At 39.5% G+C, this 19,686-nt stretch overlaps 1 protein-coding gene and 1 long non-coding RNA gene across 4 annotated transcripts in view; one reads left to right on the forward strand and one right to left on the reverse strand.

Annotated features, from left to right (window-relative positions):
* Nars2 (asparaginyl-tRNA synthetase 2, mitochondrial) overlaps nt 1-19,686 on the forward strand; it is a 110,162-nt gene that overhangs the window by 78,859 nt on the left and 11,617 nt on the right. For both annotated transcript variants that reach the window (XM_031387416.1, XM_031387417.1), the window contains one exon: nt 4,087-4,224. In XM_031387416.1, coding sequence (XP_031243276.1) covers nt 4,087-4,224 — 138 coding nt within the window. The remainder of the gene's footprint in view (nt 1-4,086; nt 4,225-19,686) is intronic.
* Nucleotides 1-19,686, reverse strand: part of LOC116102587 — a 58,879-nt gene that overhangs the window by 10,286 nt on the left and 28,907 nt on the right. For both annotated transcript variants that reach the window (XR_004123234.1, XR_004123233.1), the window contains exon 4: nt 13,463-13,590. This is a non-coding gene — a long non-coding RNA (uncharacterized LOC116102587). The remainder of the gene's footprint in view (nt 1-13,462; nt 13,591-19,686) is intronic.

Here is a 19,686-nt window from a genome sequence, read left to right on the forward strand (position 1 = left end):
CTCTGTGATATGGACTGCAGGAGTGCACACTCTGTGATATGGACTGCAGGAGTGCACGCTCTGTGATACAGATCGCAGGAGGTGTCCAGACCTCTTTTTATCTACAGACCAAGAATGCAGTTAGGAACTGCAAGACCAAGAATCTCAGTTAGGAACTGCAACTTGGTTCCACCAAATACCAGCTACTACAGTAATGTTTTCTTTTTCTTTTTTTCTCTTACTGAAATTAGATTTTTTTCATATAATATTCTGATTATAGTTTCCCCTCCTCTACTTTTTCCAGTTCTTCCCTTCTCCTTCCATACCCTTTCTGTCTCTCATTATAAAACAGATGGGTTTCTAAGATATAATAATAAAATGAAACATAATAAAACAAAAACTAATATATTGAAACTAGACAAAACAAATAGAAGGAAAGGAGTCTAAGAGAAGGCACAAGAAACAGAGACCAGCTCACTCACACTCATAGGACTCCCATAAAAACACTAAATTAGAAGCCGAAATTCCTATGCTGCGGGCCTAGTGCAGACAGACCCTGTGCATGCTGCTCCAGTCTCTGGGTTCATATGAGCTTTGATCGTGTTGGTTTAGAGTTCCTCATTTTCTTAGAGTCCTCCATCCTCTCTGGATGTTCTTACACTCTTTCCACCTCCTCTTCTGCAAGGTCCCTTGAGCCCTGAGGACAGGGATTTGCTGGAGACATCTCATTTAGGGCTGAGTGTTCCAAGGCTTCTGTATAATGTCTGGCTGTGGATCTCTGTATTTGTTCCTATCTGCTGCAGGAGGAAACTTCTCTGATGATGTCTGAGCAAGGCACTCACCTTTGAGTATAGAATGTCATTAGGAGTCATTTTATCGCTACCTTTTTTTTTTTTTTTTTTTTTTTTTAAGACCAGTAACATTTTACCCTAGATCCCTGAGCTATTTAGTCTCAGGTTTTTGGTCACCAAACAGTGTCAGGTAGAGGTTCCAGCTCAAGGAGTAGGCCTTCAGTCAAATCAGGTATTGGTTGGTTACTCCAGCAAGCTTTGTGCCACCATTGAATTAGCATATCTCACAGGCAGGACACTGTTATCAAGCCAAGGGTTTATGGTTGGGTTTGTATTTATTTATGTGTTTGTTTGCTTGTTTGTTTTGGTAACTTGCAGAGTACCTTTCTATACCAAAGATGACAGAAATTAGGGGTGAAAATTCTTTATATACAGCAGCTCGACTTCTCCACATTGGATGAGTTGTGTAAGTGTTATCTTTAGGAATTGGGCCTTGACATCAGTTTGTGGAAGTCAACTGATAGTCTAGGCACTAATCTGGGTTATTTGATGATTCCCATGAGACCCCCCCCCCCCCCCCCCCCCCCCCCCGACCAACAGTGCAATTAGATGTAGCCTAAACCCAGTACTAGAAGCTTTATTTAATGACAAGAGATAGCCAGTTGGGGCTCTGCCCTCCCCCTGTTATTTGGCAGTTTCAGTTATAGTATCTTCATATTCATGTCCTCATTGCCTGAGAGTCACCTCCATCTCTTGTATTCTGTTGGTGAGACTTGCCTGTGAGGGTCATGCTGCATTCCTAAATTTTTCATTCCCAGATTTTCCTTAGTTGGGTTTTCTTTATTGATTTTATTTCCACTTTCAGGTCTTAAACTATTTTATTTATTTCCTTTGGCTGCTTGTTAATATGTTCATAGATTTCTTTAAGGGATTTTTTTTTCCTTCCCTCTTTAAGAACATATTGTTTTCATAAAGTTTTTGTTGTATGGTTCAGCTATGCTAAAATACTCAGGATCTGCTATGGGCTCTAGTGCAGATATTGTTGTTCTGGTTGTTATTGATGTAGCCATCTGGGTTTGGAGAAATTGTAATTCTTGCTGATGATATCTGGTCTTGTCTTTGTTGAATGGGTGTTTTGTTCTTCAGGGATCCTGAGAAGTGTGGCCACTGAGGGTTCCAGGTAAAATGTGTTTCTAGGTATTGAGAGCTGACACAGGAATGGGGGATGATCTGGGGATGGGCGAGGAGGTCCACAGGAGAGAGGAAAACAGGATGTTCCACCAGGATCTGCTTAGTCCTCTAAGAATGGAGGCAGAGAGCGTAATGAGAGGCCACCAAAAGTAGTCTGTTACAAGCTGAGACTGGGGGATTAGATTTGGAGGAACAGAGAGGTGAAGATACACAGCCTGCCTACTTTCCTGGCTGGAATGGCCTGTGGGTTCCCAGGGAGGGCCTACTAGGTTTGTGGGCTGGGATAAAGTGCTGAGTTGGAAGTGAGAGGTCTGCATGACCCACTGAAGAGCAAGGTGTAGCTGCAGCAGATAGTTTGCTATAGAGCTTGGGGGTGAGACTGGAGGATTGGCTTTAGGAGAACTGGGGGAGAGGTGATGATCTTCAGTCTAGTAAAGCTGTCTCCCCCACCCCACCCTGACACACGGTTTCTCTCTATAACCCTGGCCATCCTGGAAGATCAGGCTGGCCTCCAATTCAGAGATTCACCTTCCTCTGCCTCCAGAATGCTGAGATTAAAGGCGTGGTACACTATCACTGCCTGAGTGAATAATGTTTTCTTATTCTTTTTTACTTTTCTTCTTCATTCCCATTCCTTTATTACACATAATATAACTGGCGTGTATTGTTTTTCTTTTTTTCTTCTTAATTGCCAGTAGATGTTTTTATTGACACCAAGTGGAGATAGGGTAGGGAAGAATACTAATTATGTGTGATACCTCCTTTCTCTATGATTGGCATGTTCATTCAGCTTTATCTTCCAGTTAAGTTATTTGTATGCTCATTTGGTACAGACCTGATGCCTCTTGTTGGTCTGTAGCATACAAACATACAGGAGACCCCTGCGGCCAATCAAACATCTGAGAAGTCAAGACTAAGAACAAAGTCATACTGACCTCAACAGAAAAACCCAGTAATACAAATAAACCATCTAGATTGGAGAATTATAATTTTTTTTACCTACCTTTATAAAATCAAGGGCAGTTTTATAATTTTTGTTTATCTATAGCCATTATATGCAGGCCTACCTATATTTAAGTAGGAGAATTACTCTTAAGAAAATGAATCTAAAGTTGTTTTCCCTAATTCTCCATCTTGTTTAAACTTCTTGTTTAAAGTGTTTGGGTAGAGGGTATTGCCAAGCCTGTGGGAAAAGTAAGGTGCCTCATAAGCCTTTAAACAATCTTTTACAGTAGTCCCATCTGAAGCTGTTATATGCTCTTAACACAGTTTATCAGTAACTTGAGCTTCTTTGCTGGATTTCACGCGGTCCAGCTGACCTCAGACTTCCTATGTTAAGGATGATGCTGATTGTGTCTACCTCCGAAAGGCTGGCGTTATGGGTGTGTACCACCAGCCAGCAGCACTTGCTGGTATAAAGTCAGTTAATTCTTTGTGTATTTTCCACTTTGATATTTTCTATCAAGCTTCAAGAAGTCAAGAGTGATACCATTTTGGGGTTTATTTGCTTATTTGGCTTTTGGGTTTTTTCTTGTTTGTTTTGTTATTTTTACTACCATATCCAGTATTTAAAATGCCACCTGGAATTTAATAGTCACAGTAGTATTTACTAAATAAATAGACTGAACAGTATTGCTACATAGTCAACAAAGAACATCTTGCATATAAATTGGCTTTTACTAAAATAGAAATTCACTGAGAAAAGCCATCTTGCTAAAGATAGGCTCAGTATTAGAAGTACTATCACTGCTCGTTTAATTTCCTGAGACATAGAAGTAGTAACTAGGGGAGAAGCTCTAGGCAGTATTAATAAAAATGCCATAATTCTGCATCAGTTTTATCCTTTTGGAAAGTGTTTTGTTTTCTTGCCTGTGCTACGCTTGCTGGCTGCTACTCCCTGTGATGGGGCACAGAAACAATAGTGTTTATCTACTGATTTCAGCTTTCATCTTTCCAGGCCTTTTGCTGTTCTTCTTAGCAAGCATTCCCCTTTGGTTTAGTCAGCTGTGTGACCTCGCAGACAGCTGCACACATCATTGAGCCCCAAGGGCAGAGAGCCCTTGGAACTGGTACAGATTGTTTTTATGTGTGTACTTTAGCCCTTTCTTCTTGTTTCTTGTTACAGTGGGGTGTTGATCTACAAACAGAACATGAGAAGTACCTGGTGAGACACTGTGGCAACATACCAGTCTTTGTCATTAATTATCCATCAGAACTCAAGCCCTTCTACATGAGGGAGAATGAAGATGGTCCTCAGCATACAGTAAGAAAATTATAAGTATGGTTCATCATCTGAATCTGGATCCTCCTCACCTTGTTTCATTTCATTAACTTTAAAAATGTTTTCTTAAATTACACCCATCAGTTTTCCCACAGAGCCCAATGTTCTATAAACATACTTCTCATTTTTCTCACAGGGGGTCTTAGTTTAGCAGATCCAAGTGTGAGTGGGTTTCATTTTGCTTTTGCTTTTCTTTGACTAACTGAGTTCAGGAAGTAGCCTAGAACACTGGATAACGACGCCAGGTTGATGATTAGGAGACTCCTGGGAAAGAAAGCTTGCTGGAGCATAGGTAGTACCACTGGCGTGATCAGGCAGAAGAACAGCTGGCTTAGGGTTCTTTTGTCTCGACTCTATGTAGACACCGAGAGGGAAGGCAGTGGAGGGACTGGAGAGTTCTCAGTAGATCGCCCATCTTGGGCCTCATCTGTCTTCTCTATCTACCTGTATCGGTCCCCTGATTCTTCACTCTATTTCTAATTGATTTTACTCTTCTAATTTACTTTCTCTTTATTTTCTTCCTGCTTATAAGATGAGATATAATATAAAAATATACTTTGACTTATAAGAGACTTTTTAAATTCTTTTATATGTAACATTATTAGTTATGTTTGTGAGACAAATATGTTTATCTCAAAATAGGTCATAAACCTAAATTTTGTTGTCCAATATCTCATGACTTACTTGTAGAAAATGAAGGTTATACTATAGCCCACAAGTAAGCAAAATATCCCCATCTTAGGTATACATTGGTATCTGAAAGTTTCCTGCTTTCTTCTACAGTGTTATAAGACAGTATTTGTCACAGACTGCCATCTTGTCTTGAAATACTAGAGCAATTTTGCCTAGAAATTTTTCTCTATTTACAAATGAAAACTTACAAAGATAATTTAGCTCTAGTCCCCCTACCCCACTGTTCTGGTACATTCTCATATTCTGCCCCTCAATGTAGTATTTCTCACTGTACTCCATTCTAGAAGGCTTTAAGTCCTCTGCTTGAGCCTTTCTTTTTCTGTAGACTTAACTCGGCTTGCCCAGCCAGTGGGAACCACCTTACTTGGTGTCTGTGTAGCAAGTGAAGATTGGTAACACTTCATAGCAATGTGTCTGTTTCCTGTCTAAATTTAACTTTTTTGGTCTCCACTCTCCCTCCTGATTGAGCCCTGTCTACTTGTTTTTCACTTTTAGATCAGCCACATTTTCTGCTCCTTTTTTTGTTACCTGGACAGTTTCCTCTTCTGCCACATACTGCAGCAGTTCCTGTTCAGCTCAGTGGTGATCTTAATGTCATTAAGCCCAGGGACTTTCAGAAATCTTTTTGATTTGATCTGTCTGCAACTTCTTATTCCTACAACCCTCTTGTCCCTCGGCTTGCGGTTTCATGTCCTCTCATATCCTCTCTCTTTTCACTGGTCACTCTAATTAATCTCTACAGATTATTTTTCTCCAAGTTTATCAGATGTTAGAATTCCTTAAGTCTAATCCTACATCTTTGCTCTTGCCAGGTGATTTCATATGTTCCAATAGCTTATCATTTTTTCTAACATAATCAGAAATTCACTTTAAATTCAGCTTCTCTTTAAAGTTCTGGACTCATATCTTTATTAATGTTGTTGTTGTTATGATTACATTCATTTATTTATTCAAGGGCACATATGCATGCCATTGTAAAAGAGTGGAGTTCACTGTGTGGAACTCAGAGATCCACCTCAGGCCATCAGCCTTAGTGGTGAGTGAGCACCTTTATCCCCTGAGCTGTCTCATCTGCTCTGGACTCGTATCTTACTGCTTCATTGATTACTATGTAATGCTAAAAGCTTGTCAAAGGCACTAACCAGAACCAAGTGCATGACTTCTCTCTTTCCTCCCCAGTCGTAGTCCTTCTATTCTTGTTCTTCCTTTTAGTAGGGTCTTACTATATAAACCTGGCTAGCCTGGAACTAAATGTGTAGGGTAAGCTGGCCTGAAACTCAAAAGAGAACTCAAAGAGATCCACCTGCCTCTGCCTCTACCTCAGCCTTCTTGGTGCTAGGATTAAAGGAATATGTCATTGTGTCTGGCCATGAACTTTTAATATTTTCTTTCATTGTGATTGTGGTAATTCCAGACCTAAGTCATCTCTCAGATTTCTCTCTCACAGTGAAATGAAAAATATTACTAGATTCTGACATTGTACACTATGAAATGTATCTCAGATCCATTTGTTTATTTTCATTTCTGCTTTTACCTTTTAGATTAAGATCTCTTCTGTGTCTTGCCTGCACCTCTCTATGGCCTCTGAACTGTTGTTCTTCCTGTGTCTACTCTTTTCTTCATGGTCTCTGTCCTCATGTTAGCATGAGCTTTTGGAAAATAGAAATCTAAAGCTGGCTATGATAGCCCAATTCTGTAATTCCATCACTTGAGAAGATGAGAAATTCAAGATTATCTTCATCTATATAGTTTGAGGCCAACTTGGACTAAATGAGACCCTATCTCAAAAATTAAAATGTAAATCTGATCATGTTACTCCCTTTCTTAAAACCAGTCAGTAGCCTCCTGTTGCTCCTACTAAGGCAAGTTTAACTGTCCCTGACTCTGATGCTCTGTGACATCCACTCTTGTCACCTTTCTGCCAGTTTGGACATCCTCCTACCTTGGGCTCCTGCATATGCATTATTCTGAATAGTCTTCCATACCTACATAATTTTATTTATTCTCCAGATCATGTTTTTCTCACAAGAACTTTATTTGACCATTATAATTAGTCATAACAGCATTTTAGATGCTGTTAAATTTCAGACCTAGAACTGCTCACCTGTTAAAATTTAGTGTAACTTTTTCTTCATTATTTGAAAATTTCCTATTCGTGTGCAATATATATATTTCTAGAGACCACACTCCTAGAGAAAAAAAAAAAATCTGACTCTTCTCCCCCAGCAACCACCAGCTGCCAGTAGTGCCTCAGGCAGGGGTGTGGCCTCTGGCAGGGGTGTGGCCTCAGGAGCCCCCTCCTCCAGCTGTTGGAACGCTGGCTGTCTTGTTCTTGTGCAGGTAACCACAGCTGCTCTGAGTTTGCAAGTACCGTGGCCCTGTTATAGCCAGAGGACAACATTTCACAGCAGTCTACCCTCAAACCTGTACTTCCCACTGTCCTTGTCCATGATGGTCCCTGAGTGTGAGATACATTTCCTGTTTGGGGCTGAGCAATCCACAGACACCTGTTCTCTGCCCTTTGACCTGTTCTGAGCCTTTGGATTAATCACTGTCCATGCAAAAAGAAACTTCTCTGGGGAGGTCTGAGCACTGCACTTATCTATGGGTGTAAAGCTTAATGTTTAAAAGACAATTGTATCCATTTAGCAACATAGTAGTAGGAGGTTCTCTTCTATGATTTATTATCTCCATAGCTACAGGTTCTTGGTCATGAGCCTTAAATCAAGTGAGAAAGTGATTGGTTACCCCCAAAAGTGATACCACTATTTTACCAATGAGCATCTTTGCCATGCTGGACATTACAAGCTACTAACTCTTAATCCATCCTATCTTTTTTTTTTTTTTTTTTTTTTTTTACTTACCAATACAGCCTCGGTGCCTTGCATAAGGCCAAGGACATGGCAAGTATCTAATAATCTATTTTATGTAGGGACAGGTGAGCAAAGCTTTAGACACATAGGGAGCACAAAATGCATAGTAACTTAATTAGTTAAGGAAAGGGGGAACCAGGCTGGCTAGGAACTTTAACTATAAATTTCTTGAACAGTGGCAGTGATATAAAAGAAAATATAATGGCCCAGAGTTACATACGTTTGGGTTTAAGTTATGGATCCGTGCGTTATACATATATGATTAAGCTAAGTGTGGTGGTACATACTTCTGATCCCAGCACTAGGGAGACAGAGGTAGGCAGATACCTATGACTTCAAGGCCAGCATGATCTACTTAGTGAGTTCCAGGTTAGCCAAGGGCAACATAGTGAGACGCTGTCTCAACAAGATAAACAACATTAATAAAATTAAACTATGTGATTGATCTTAGGCAAGACACGGAATCCCTCTGAATTTTAACTTAAACAATACATGCTCATGATCACCTTTGGTTTTAGGAGTTGGACTGACCCAGCTGGGAAGTTCTAGTTAGATCTTTCAGTCAGGGTTCTAGGTGGGACTGAGACGATCTAGGCCTGAGGATTAATAATGTATGAAAAGTGTGAACTAGTGTTTGGAGTAGCAGGAAGTTAACAAGGCTCTGTATGTGTGTGACACTTAATGCCCAGTATTCATGTGTCTGTATTGCTGTGCTGTCGTCTGAGTCCTGAAGAGACAGTACTGCTCTTGTGTGTCCTTACCTTCATACAGTCTAGGAGGCCAGCAGTCTCTTTGACAATGCCTCAGATCATACAAGTGCTGTAATGAGACTTTACTGTGCCTCCATAGTTTCTGAAGTACTATAGCATATAGCTTCTCATTACCATATTACTTGAACATCATTTGACTAAGATATTTGTTAACCATAGATAGTAGCATTTATATTACCAACCTCCTTTTTACCCCCTGCAAAAAGTGCCTGTTTCTGCTCCTAAAAAACTTGAGTGGTGAATGTACAAACCTTGGGGCAAATGAATAAATACTGTATTTCTTTCAGTGAGACTCCAATTACAGGTTTGGGGAAGGTTTGCAAGAGTTTATACAAGAAATTTCTCCTAGTTAGCTTCTGCTGTCAACTAGACAGCCCACCGTTATCTGGGGGAAGTCTTCATCAGGGGATTGCTCCCATCAGATTGACCTTTGGGCATGTCTTCGAGGCATTTCTTGATTGCTAATTGATAAGGGCATGTCCAGTCCACTGTTAAGTACCATCTTTAGACAAGGGATCCCTAGGCTATTTAAAAACTCTTATCTGGTCTGGGCTCAGTGGTTAAAAGTACTAGCTGCTCTTAGAGGACCCAGGTTCAGTTCCCAGTACCCAAATGGCAACTCACAACTGTCTGCAACTCTAGCTCAGGGGACCCAATGCCTTCTCCTGGCCTCCTCCAGCACCAGGTACACACGTAGGTAAAACACCCACACACATGAAAATAAATAAGTACAAATTTTAACTTTTAAAAAGAAGGCTAACATAGGAGCCAGAGGAGTAAAGGAACAAAGAAAAAGCTAGCTGAGCAGAGGCTAGGGAGCAAGCCAATAAGCAGCTTTCCTCCATGTTCCCTTCCACTGCCCTGCCATCTCTCAGTTATCCATTGTGACCTGGAAAGGTAAGATGAAGTAAAGCCTTTCCTCTCCGTATTCCTTTTCATCATAGTATTTATCACAACAACAGAAAGCAAACTACAACAAGATTCAGTGAAATCTTAAAAAGTAAAACAGTTGTGAAGGCGTGCATGGTGGCTTCTCATGCAAGACTTACCTGAATTGGAAGCTAGCCTGGACCACATGGTTCCAGACCATCTTACTATCAAATTTCTTACTATCTACATCTTACTATCACTGCCCCAACCCTACAAATAAAACAAAACCAAAGAAACAAACAGAAAAACAGTAAAATAGATGTGTTTTAATGGTATTTTCTCCAAGCAAGTAAAAGGTAAGGATAGAGAAATATTTAACCTGTTTTTAAAACTTTGAGCTGAAGTAATAGATAGAAAACTGGTGTTTCCACAGTAAGGTGTCTGTTTATTTTCTTCTACCCACTCCAATAAAATGAAGATCTACAGACTACAATAATAAAAAGCACACTAGATTGAGAACTGGAGGTTTGAACTCTAACACTCTTACAACTTATCTGTATGACCTGTTACAAAGCCTTAATATCTCCCTCCTTACAGTCAGAGAATTGGCTTAGACCTCTGAGGAGCATCTCTAAGCCTCTAATATCATGTAACCTGTTTTTCTTTACTGGCATATGTAAGAATAACACAAAAGTTACAGTGCATAATTTTGTCATTTGAAGGCCTAATATAATAAATCTAAGGAAACATAGAAAATACCATGTGCTCTTGTGTCCGGGACATTGATCAAATACCCTAAATGCAAATGGAAAATATACAACTATATGAATGGCTTCTCAGAGAATATTCATTCATAACTTCCAAATGTGACTAGGAAAAAGTAACCACCCAGCAGTTCTGAATGAGATAGATCAGAACCACCAGGTAGTGTTAGGATTCTCAAAATTGTGTCAGTAGTACTTATATTACTGTGTTTTAGTACTACATCAGAAATGATGAGGCATCGATGGCCATTCAGTGAAGTATACACTGTGAAGTCACTTGGACAAGCAACCAAGGGATAGCTAGTGAATTTCCCTAGTCTAATGAACTGAATTGTGCCAAAATAACTTCATCCTTGAATCAACAGAAATAGTGAAGAAGTTGCTAATTTTACTTAGTGACGACTAATGATTTTCCTGGCAATTTTTATCAAATAAAAGTATGCACTGCAGCCTGTCTTAGATTGCTTTCAGGTTCTTTATAATGATATGTGTACTTTGGATTGTAGGGATAGGTATATATCAAGAGAGAAAAATTTGAAACTTTGACATGCATGTGATAGATTTGTAAACTTTTATTGCTCTTCTGTTTGTCTCCATTTCAATTTCCTTATAAACAATGCAGATGTCTTCTAAGCCTTCAGGTAAAATAGGACTGTAAAGGAAGTTGCACTGCAGGCTAGAGATATGACTCAGTGGTTAAGAACACTGACAGCTGTTCCAGAAGACCCAAGTTCAATACCCATCTCCCATATGGCAGTTCACAACTGCCTATCACTCCAGTTCCAGGGGATATGACACCCTCACACTGATACACACACAGGCAAAATACCAGTGCACATAAAATACGTCATTAAAAAAAGGAAGCTTCACTATTATAAAGAACAACAAAGAGTAGTTCAGAGTAAAGGAATGACTTATATCATCTTACTTAAATAACTAAATCCATCTTGCAGGAGTAGGACATATATTAGTTAATTTTCTGATTGCTGTGACAAAATGCGTGACAAACAGCAACTTGGAGAAGAGAGGGTTTGTGTTGCTTGTACTTTGAGAGGACACGTTCCATAGTCGTGAAGGTATGGCAGGAGGAGTTGGGGGCTGCTGCTCACCTTGCATCCATAGTCGGGAAGCAGAGAGTGAGGCTTTTCTTAAGCAATTGCAGATGCATTAGAGTGTTCATTGCTGCTGTGTGCAGCTTTAAACCTGTCCACTCACTTTCCCTCACCAAACTCCACACTGTCACAAGTTTGTATTACACTCTGTGCTTGTTCTCCCTGTAGATCTAAGGAAGACCAGTGAGCAGTAGCCATACCACAGACTGATTGCTATGCTGTCTTGAAATTTCCTCTGCCAAAGATACTAATCCATTACTTTAAAATTCAGCTCTACATGGGTTCTCAGGACACAGGCAGAATGCAGTCATATTCTTTGCCAGAATATAGCACAAATGCCCTCCAGACACTGCAGTTCCTGATTGAGTCCTTGTTCCCCTGAAACCTCAGGACGTGGCCCACTGCTGTCCCACATTTCTGTCTGCATTCTTGGGAGAACTATTACAGAAGTCACTGAAGAAATGCGTTATACTTCTGTGAACTGACAACCCTCTACTGAGTATCTGCCTTCTTCCAGTAGCGTCTGCGGATCAAATCTTTATTCAGACCCTTGGGAGACAGAAATCATAGTCAACTCTCATAGCACTACTGAGCATTATGTGACAGGATATAGCAATGACAATAAAAACTCAATCAAGAGGTAGTTCATGAATCTTCTTGACTGAGACTAGTGAACTGCATCACAATAGCTTGCACATGAGCCCAGCAGAGTGAAGAAAATGATGGCAGCATGAGAGTCCACAAAGGCAGCTTTCAGTGCAAGGGCCCAAACTCTAGAACTCTGCTGCTTATACAGAATTCAAGAAGGGACTTCACCATGCATGATTGTAGTCAAGAGTGATGTGATTGTCTGTGGGGTGATAACAAAAAGAAGGCACAGAAGGGCTTTTTGGAGTGTTAGTCTTATTTTGCTTTTTGATCTACGTTGGTAACACAGTGTGCTCATTTTATAAATGTTAATAGAACTATGCAATTTATTTGTATACTTCTATACATAATGCTATATTTTAAGTAATTTCACGTCAATGGGGAATGCTGTCCTTTTATCACTGCAAATGGTACGTGAAAGTCAGAAGAACTGACATAACATTTATAAAAATGTTCACATAGCTTTGCAAACTAAACTCTACAACAATATTAGAGGTACCACCATGAAGATGGCTCAGTGGGTAAAGGTACTTGCCTCCCAAGCCTGAAAGGCTGAGTAAGAGAAGGAAGAACAAACAACTCCTAGTTACACACACACACACACACACACACACTCACACACTCACACTCACACTCACACACTCTCAAACTGTTCTAAAGAACTAATGGTGGTCTTTGAACTGAACTGAAAGATAAGAGGACTAAGGATGAGTCTCAGGTGGCTCCCAGAAGTTGGATTTTTAATTCCTTTTTTTTTTTTTGGACTTTTAATTCTAAACAGAAATCATTTCCTTTCTCCAAGAGGAAGAACTCAGATAACTTGTATGTACCTCTCAGCTGATTTCTGCTGGCTAGCTTGGAATTTAGAACTCCCCAAGGAAAAGAGAAGTGTGGTAATGACCTTGGCCCTGAGGGATTGGAAGCATATTTTGAGACAAGGTGAAAATTCCATTCCTTTGGAACCATTAGTATCTTTGTAAGCTAAAAAAACTCTGCCTGTTTAGCATGAGTAATGAGACTGATTTGGGATTCATAAGACCTAACCAACTTCAGCCCCTGCCGTCTGCCAGCCCATCTGCATCTTCTAGCCATGGCATCTGGAGGATATTTCCTCATTCTACCTTCTTTCCAGGGGCAACAGAAGAAAGGACAGTAACTTTTCCCTTTCCTGAACATAGCATAGAAAGGTCATACATCAAAGGGCTTTGTTCCTCATTAGCCTATTATTTTTAATTATTTAATTTTAAATAATTATTTGAGTACCCTGATTGGAATCAAAGAGTCAGAGTCAGAAGGGAACATCATAAATAGAAACCAGGGTTCACTCAACTTGAATACCAACATGAACTATTTCAAGACAGCTTGCTGCTGCAGCTGTGTAGCTTAAACAGAATCAAAACTCATAGCCATGAAGAAAGATGGGCCAGGAAGCATTCTGGACCTAGAAGATGTACAGAATGAAACAGATTTATTTAAGCTAGGAGAGTTACCTGTGGCCTCTGGTATTTCCTTAGCAGGAGAATGAATGGGCAGCAGAGCCAAAGTGCTTCCACTATTAAAATTTCCAGGCTTCATTAAAAACAAGGACATCATGAATTTCACAGGCAAATGGATGGATCTAAAAATTAAGTAAAAAGACATGCATGACAGGAACTTAGCATAACTGTCCTCTGAGAGGCTTCACTCAATAGCCAATGGAAAGATATGCATAGACTCACAGCCAAACAGAAGATGGAGCTCAGGGAGTCTTACAGAAGAGTTGGGAGAAAGATTGAGGGACCCGAAGAAGACAGGGATTCCACAGGAAGATCAACAGAGTCAACTAACCTGATCCCTTGGGGACTCCCAGAGACTGAGTCACCAACCAAAGAGTGAGCACAGGCTGCACCTAGGCCCCCTGCACATAAGTAGCAGATGAGCAGCTTGGTCTTCATGTGTGTCCCTGAACAACTAGAGCAGGGCTGTCCCTGAGCCTGCTGCCTGCCTGCTTGCCTGCTTATGGAACCCACATCCCTAAATGGACAGCCTTGCGTGGCCTCAGTTAGAGAGGATGTGTCTAGTCCTGAAGCAACTTGGTGTGTGTGGGGAGGAGGGGGAGCTAGCTGGGGGAGCCTGGGAGGTTGACACCCAGAGTGGGGCTTCCCCTTCTAAGGGGAATGGGGGAGGACTTGAGAGAGTACTGGGAGGAAAGGAAGGGCTAATGTTGGGTTGTAAAGTGAATAATAAATACATTTACTTAAAAAAAAAAAAAATCCAGGCTTTAAAGAAACACAAGTGGAGATTCATACTTAAGGGACTCAAAACTAGGTCATCTTTGAATTAAGACATTTTTCTATGCAACTGACAAATCTTTAATGAGATGGTTAGCTCCAATCTCTGATTCCAGAACTACCAGATCTACACCAGTGTTTTGTGTTCTGATCCTATATTTTGTTCTCTCAGAACCTATTTGCTTCTTAAATTACAAATGATTGTTAATACAGGATATTTAAGAAATGAAGGTCATGAGCTGAATTTTGTCTGTGATTTGATAAATCCTAAGAACAACACTAACAGGGAGCACCAAGTGTTCCTGTACCATTCATTTGTTGTTCAATAGTCATAATGAAATTTAAAAGTGAAAATAATAAGTGTGCCACATACTTAAAAGATATAATTTTTCAAAGAGAATTTTTAAAATTTGCAGCTTCTGATATGCTGTAGCTCAGTGGCTCTCAACCTTCCTCATTCTGCGACCCTTTAATCCAGGCTCTCATATTGTGGTGACTTCCAGTCAAAAGAGTTTTTACTACTTCATAACTGTAATTTTTCTATTGTTGTGAATTATATAAATATTATAATATAAATATCTGATATGCAGGATATCTAATATGTAGCCCCTGTACCCACAGGTTGAGAACCACTGCTCTAGCTAGTTTAAGGCATATGGCCAAAATCTAGCTGTGTCCACAGCTGGTCACACAACAGCTGACTGAGCAGATAAGAGGTGCTAACAGGCTGGTTTCAGAGTCACCTTTACGGGTGGCACATGGGAAATAGTTGTGTGAACTGTTTGTGGTCATTTGATGTCAGTACTTTTGATAATGATTCTGAACTGTAATTATTTATGGTACTTTGCATTTTCCTTAGTCTGATGGAGGAAAATAAGAGAATAACTATTCTGTTCTTCATTATAATAGATAGTGAAGAACTTGTTGGAACAATACAAGTGAACGAGACCCGGTAGATGAGGAATGAGCAATGCAGTGGACTCTTACTATACACAAGTTTCTGCTTCTCCCTCAGTGTGTATTATACTTTCCCACCCTGTTGACATGAGCTTTGTCACGTGAATTGCATTAGCCAAAGGATTATGAGCAGAAGTGACATATTTTTTCACATACGCTTTTAACAGATTTCTATATTCTTTTTTACTGTCTGCTCCAAAACTTTTAAAAGAGACTTTTCTCTGAACTCCAGGACAGTTTAAAAAGGCAGATTCATTGTAAGCTAGTAGGTTTTTTACATTTATTTTTTATATATACATATGTGTATAGACAGATTCATTGTAAACTAGTAGTTCTTTTTACATTTATTTTTATGTATGTGTATATATAAATATATATATACACATATATGCATATATGCATATATATACATATATGCATGTATATATATATATATGCATAGGCATGTGTGTATTATGAAACACATATGCCATGGCACATATGTGGAGGTCAAAGAGCAACTTGGCAAATTAGTTCTTTCCTTCCACCGTGTCAATTCTGGATCGAACTGAGGTTGTTATGCTTAGCAACAATCACCTTTTACGCGGCAGCCCATAAACTGGTAATTATTTTTGTTTTGTTTTGTTTTTGTTTTTTTGGTTTTTAGAGACAGGGTTTCTCTGTGTAGCCCTGGCTGTCCTACAACTCACTCTGTAGACCAGGCTGACCTCGAACTCAGAAGTCCACCTGCCTCTTCCTCCCAAATGGGTAATTTTTAGTTAGGATTGATATGCCCTTCTTTCTCTAGCCCCCTGATGACATTTAGCAATGCCTGGAGACACGTATGGTTGACACCATACGTGTAGGCTAGTAGTACATCTGACATCTAGTAGGTTGAAGCCTCTCGTGCTATTAGTTCCTCACAGTGGGCTGAGTGCATAAAGACCCTAAGTTCCACCCCCCAGCACCAAAGGAAAATAAAGTTCTGCAGTACATACTTCAGGCCCTTAAAACTAAATACCATCTAGCCAAAGATGTTATTAATGCTGAGACTTGAAAAACCATGGAGTTTTATGATTATAGTCTACTTCTAGCCTATTCTAATATAGCCTCTCTCACCTCAATTTTATAATAGTTAATGCAGAAGTCGTTGAACATAGGCAGTTAGATATCCTTGTAATTAAGACAGAATTAAGTATGCATGAGTATAATACCATGATGTAAGTTTTAAAGGTGATTCAGGGAGCTAATGAGACGGCTCAGTGACTAAGAGTGCTTACTGCGCTTACAGAGAGCCCAACTTCAGTTCCTAGCAGCCACTTTAGGTGACTCACTGCCTGTAGCTCCAGAGTATCCTATGCCCTTTGGCCCTGTGTGGGGCTTGGGGGACACACATAAATAAGAGTAAAAGGCTAAAGATGACTAGTTGCAAGTATTTATGTTCCAGATAAATAAAAACCACCCAGAATGTCTAAAGAGTGCTGTGGTCACACTGTAAGCTCTCCAGTGAACTTATCTATCAAGAGGTGTGCAGTCAAAGTTAGTCCTCTGTGCTTCTTTAAAAAAAAAAATAGAATTATAAAACAAAAAGCTAAGTCCAGAATTATAATTTAGTTCTGTGAAAGGTGCTAAGATCCCAGAAGTATGTTTTCTATTTGTTTTAGTTATATTTGAATCAAAACCAAGCAGGAATTGCCATGTGGTTGTAAGTTCATGGAGAAGCAGAGCAGCTCAACTGGGGCTTCTCACTCTACCCACTTCTCCTGCCTGTGCAGGTGCTTCTCATGCGTGTTTGCAGACAGTTACCTTTTCAGTTTGGGTTATTAATTTTTGTATGTTCTTGCAATACAATAAGGGATTATTACCATGCTTCTTATATAGAATTTCCCCAGTTTAACCCTTGCAAGTAATAGGATATATATTGCCACTTTTTTCAGAGCAATACAGAATGGCAAAGGCCAGAGACTCACTTGGTTAACTATTTTCTTCCAAATCTAATTGCCCATAATCTAAATATAAAACTCTAGATTAAAGTTGAGAACAAACTTTTCAATTTAAGTTGGTAAAGTACTTATATAGCATGTACAAAATCCTGCCTTTAGTATTTAGTACCACATACATTAGGTATGGGAATGCAAGCCTTAGTCCCAGAACTTGGAAAGTGGAAACAGAAGGAGCCACCAAACTGGCTCAGTAGGTTAAGGCTTTTGCTTCCAACCATAACCACCTGAATTTGATTCCTAGAACCCACAAGATGGAAACAGAAACCCAGCTCTTGAAAGCTGCCCTTTGACCTCCTTGTGCACACTCTATGTAGCCCCACACATACATGCATATCCATACCCATACAAAACAAATGTTTTTAAAAAGCACCTAGAGAATTAAGTCACAAGATATTAGAGGTTGCAGATAAACTTTCTAAAGTAGAAATAGGTGCTAAGGGGTTAAGAGATGTTGTAATTGCAAAAGACACAGGGTCAATTCCTAGCACTCACTTGGAAGCTCACAACCATCCATAACTTCAGTTCCAGGAGATCTATTGACCTCTCCTAACCTCTGCAGGCACCAGACATGCAATGGTACATGTACATGCATGCAAGTAAAACACACATATAAATAAAATAATTTTAAAATAAATTAAAATAAGCACCACTAGTAATTAAAGACTACAAACTCAAGTAGCACACTGTCATTTTTCTCTATTTTTTCTGTTTTCTCTGACAAGTGTAACATCTTCATTGTAAAAAGTAAGAAAATATAAATAAAACCTTTAAATCTATATTCCTATAAGAATGGAACTCCACTAGGAATTTTATTATGTCTGTAACAATCTTTTTTCCATGCCTAAAATGTATTTAAGAGTCACTTACTGACCTCACTTGAATTTTTGTGATTGGAATTGATGAGATTTTAATGTCCTCTACGTTAATCTTTCTTGTGTCTTTGATTGCCTGTAAGACCAGTTGCTAAAGCTGTCACTGCTGACTCAGGACATTGCATGTTGGAGTCTCGGTTGTCTGTGGCCAACATGCTGACCTGCAACCATTGTTTCAAGTGTGTGAGGCATGGCTGTATCAGCTCTCTTTCATGGTGCTTAAGTCTTTTACTTTTTTATCAAGATAAGGAACTGGAAAAACGGGTATTTCATTGTTTTAATTTGTACTTCTTCAGTTAATAAACAATGCTTGATACCTATAACATACAAAAATTCAGGATTTTTTTCACTTTTATAATGTAGCAAGCATAGTTAATGCACAAGGCCCACATTAAATGCCCCAGCATGAAAAAAGAATTAAGAAACGTTTGCTTTTATTAGTCATGAAATAGCAAAGTTGTACACATAACGTCAGAGAGCTGAGTGCTTGCTGGGCATGCAACACTCTGCTCCATCCTCAACACTGAGTACTGATGGAGTGGCACACAGCTACGTCCAGCCCTCAAAGGGTGGAGACTATGGATCAGGAGTCGGAGTCATCCTCAGCTACAGCTGTATCATGAGTGAACTCAGCATAGACCAAGTGAAGCCATGTGCGTGCGTGTGTGTGTGTGTGTGTGTGTGTGTGTGTGTGTGTGTGTTCGTGTCTTGCATTTGTATATATTCAGATTTGTATGTGGGGAGGTTGGGAGCTCATGTACTTGTGAACTGTGTGTATATAGAGGCCAGAGGTTGACATTGGGCATCCTCAGTCTCACTCTCCCTCGTGTCTGTGAAGGCTTCAGTCATGGCTTCTGAACCCACAGCTACAGATTTAAGTAGTCTAACTAGTGAGCTAGGTACAGGGCTCTTCTGACTCCATTTTCTAAGTGCTGAGATTACAGATGTGTGCCCCCACACCTGGCAAAAATTATGCTTCTAAACAATAAACTGTGCAGCTGTTGAGACATTTAAAATATGTAGAGTGACTTTACTGGCATGGGATTTTTTTTTCTTAAAATATAAGGTTGGGGAATTAGAATTTTACAAATGTAATTTGACATCTAACATACTCTTTTTACATGTATAAGAAAACTTAACATGCTGAAGTCTAACTCTGTCTTCCTGGTCAGTAATTTTAATACTTAATAACTTTTATTTTATGATGAAGATATGAAAAAGAAAACATGCTTTGATCATTTTATACTCATTAATTTGTAGGATATTCAGGGTTTGCACTTGGATATAGACAGTGGTTCTATTCTAATGTTGAGCTTACGATAGTAATTGAGTCCATGATCTCAAAAGAAATTATTAATGTTACTTTGCTGAAAATGGTGCCTTTTTATTTTGTTTAGTATTGTGGAAAATTTACAAAACTCAAAAAAATATTAAAAATATATAATTGGCCAGGCATTGGGGTGCGTGCATTTGGAGCAGCATTTGGGAACTAGAAGCAGGTGGATGTCTGTGAGTTCCAGGCTAGCCTGGTCTATATAGCAAGTTCCAGGCAAACTAGAGTATGACCCTGTCTCACACTGTAAATATATAATTGTATAATGTCTCTTTACATTGTATATGCAATACTCAGATG

This window comes from Mastomys coucha, unplaced genomic scaffold (assembly GCF_008632895.1).
Source record: "Mastomys coucha isolate ucsf_1 unplaced genomic scaffold, UCSF_Mcou_1 pScaffold21, whole genome shotgun sequence".
Classification (NCBI taxonomy): Eukaryota; Metazoa; Chordata; class Mammalia; order Rodentia; family Muridae; genus Mastomys; species Mastomys coucha.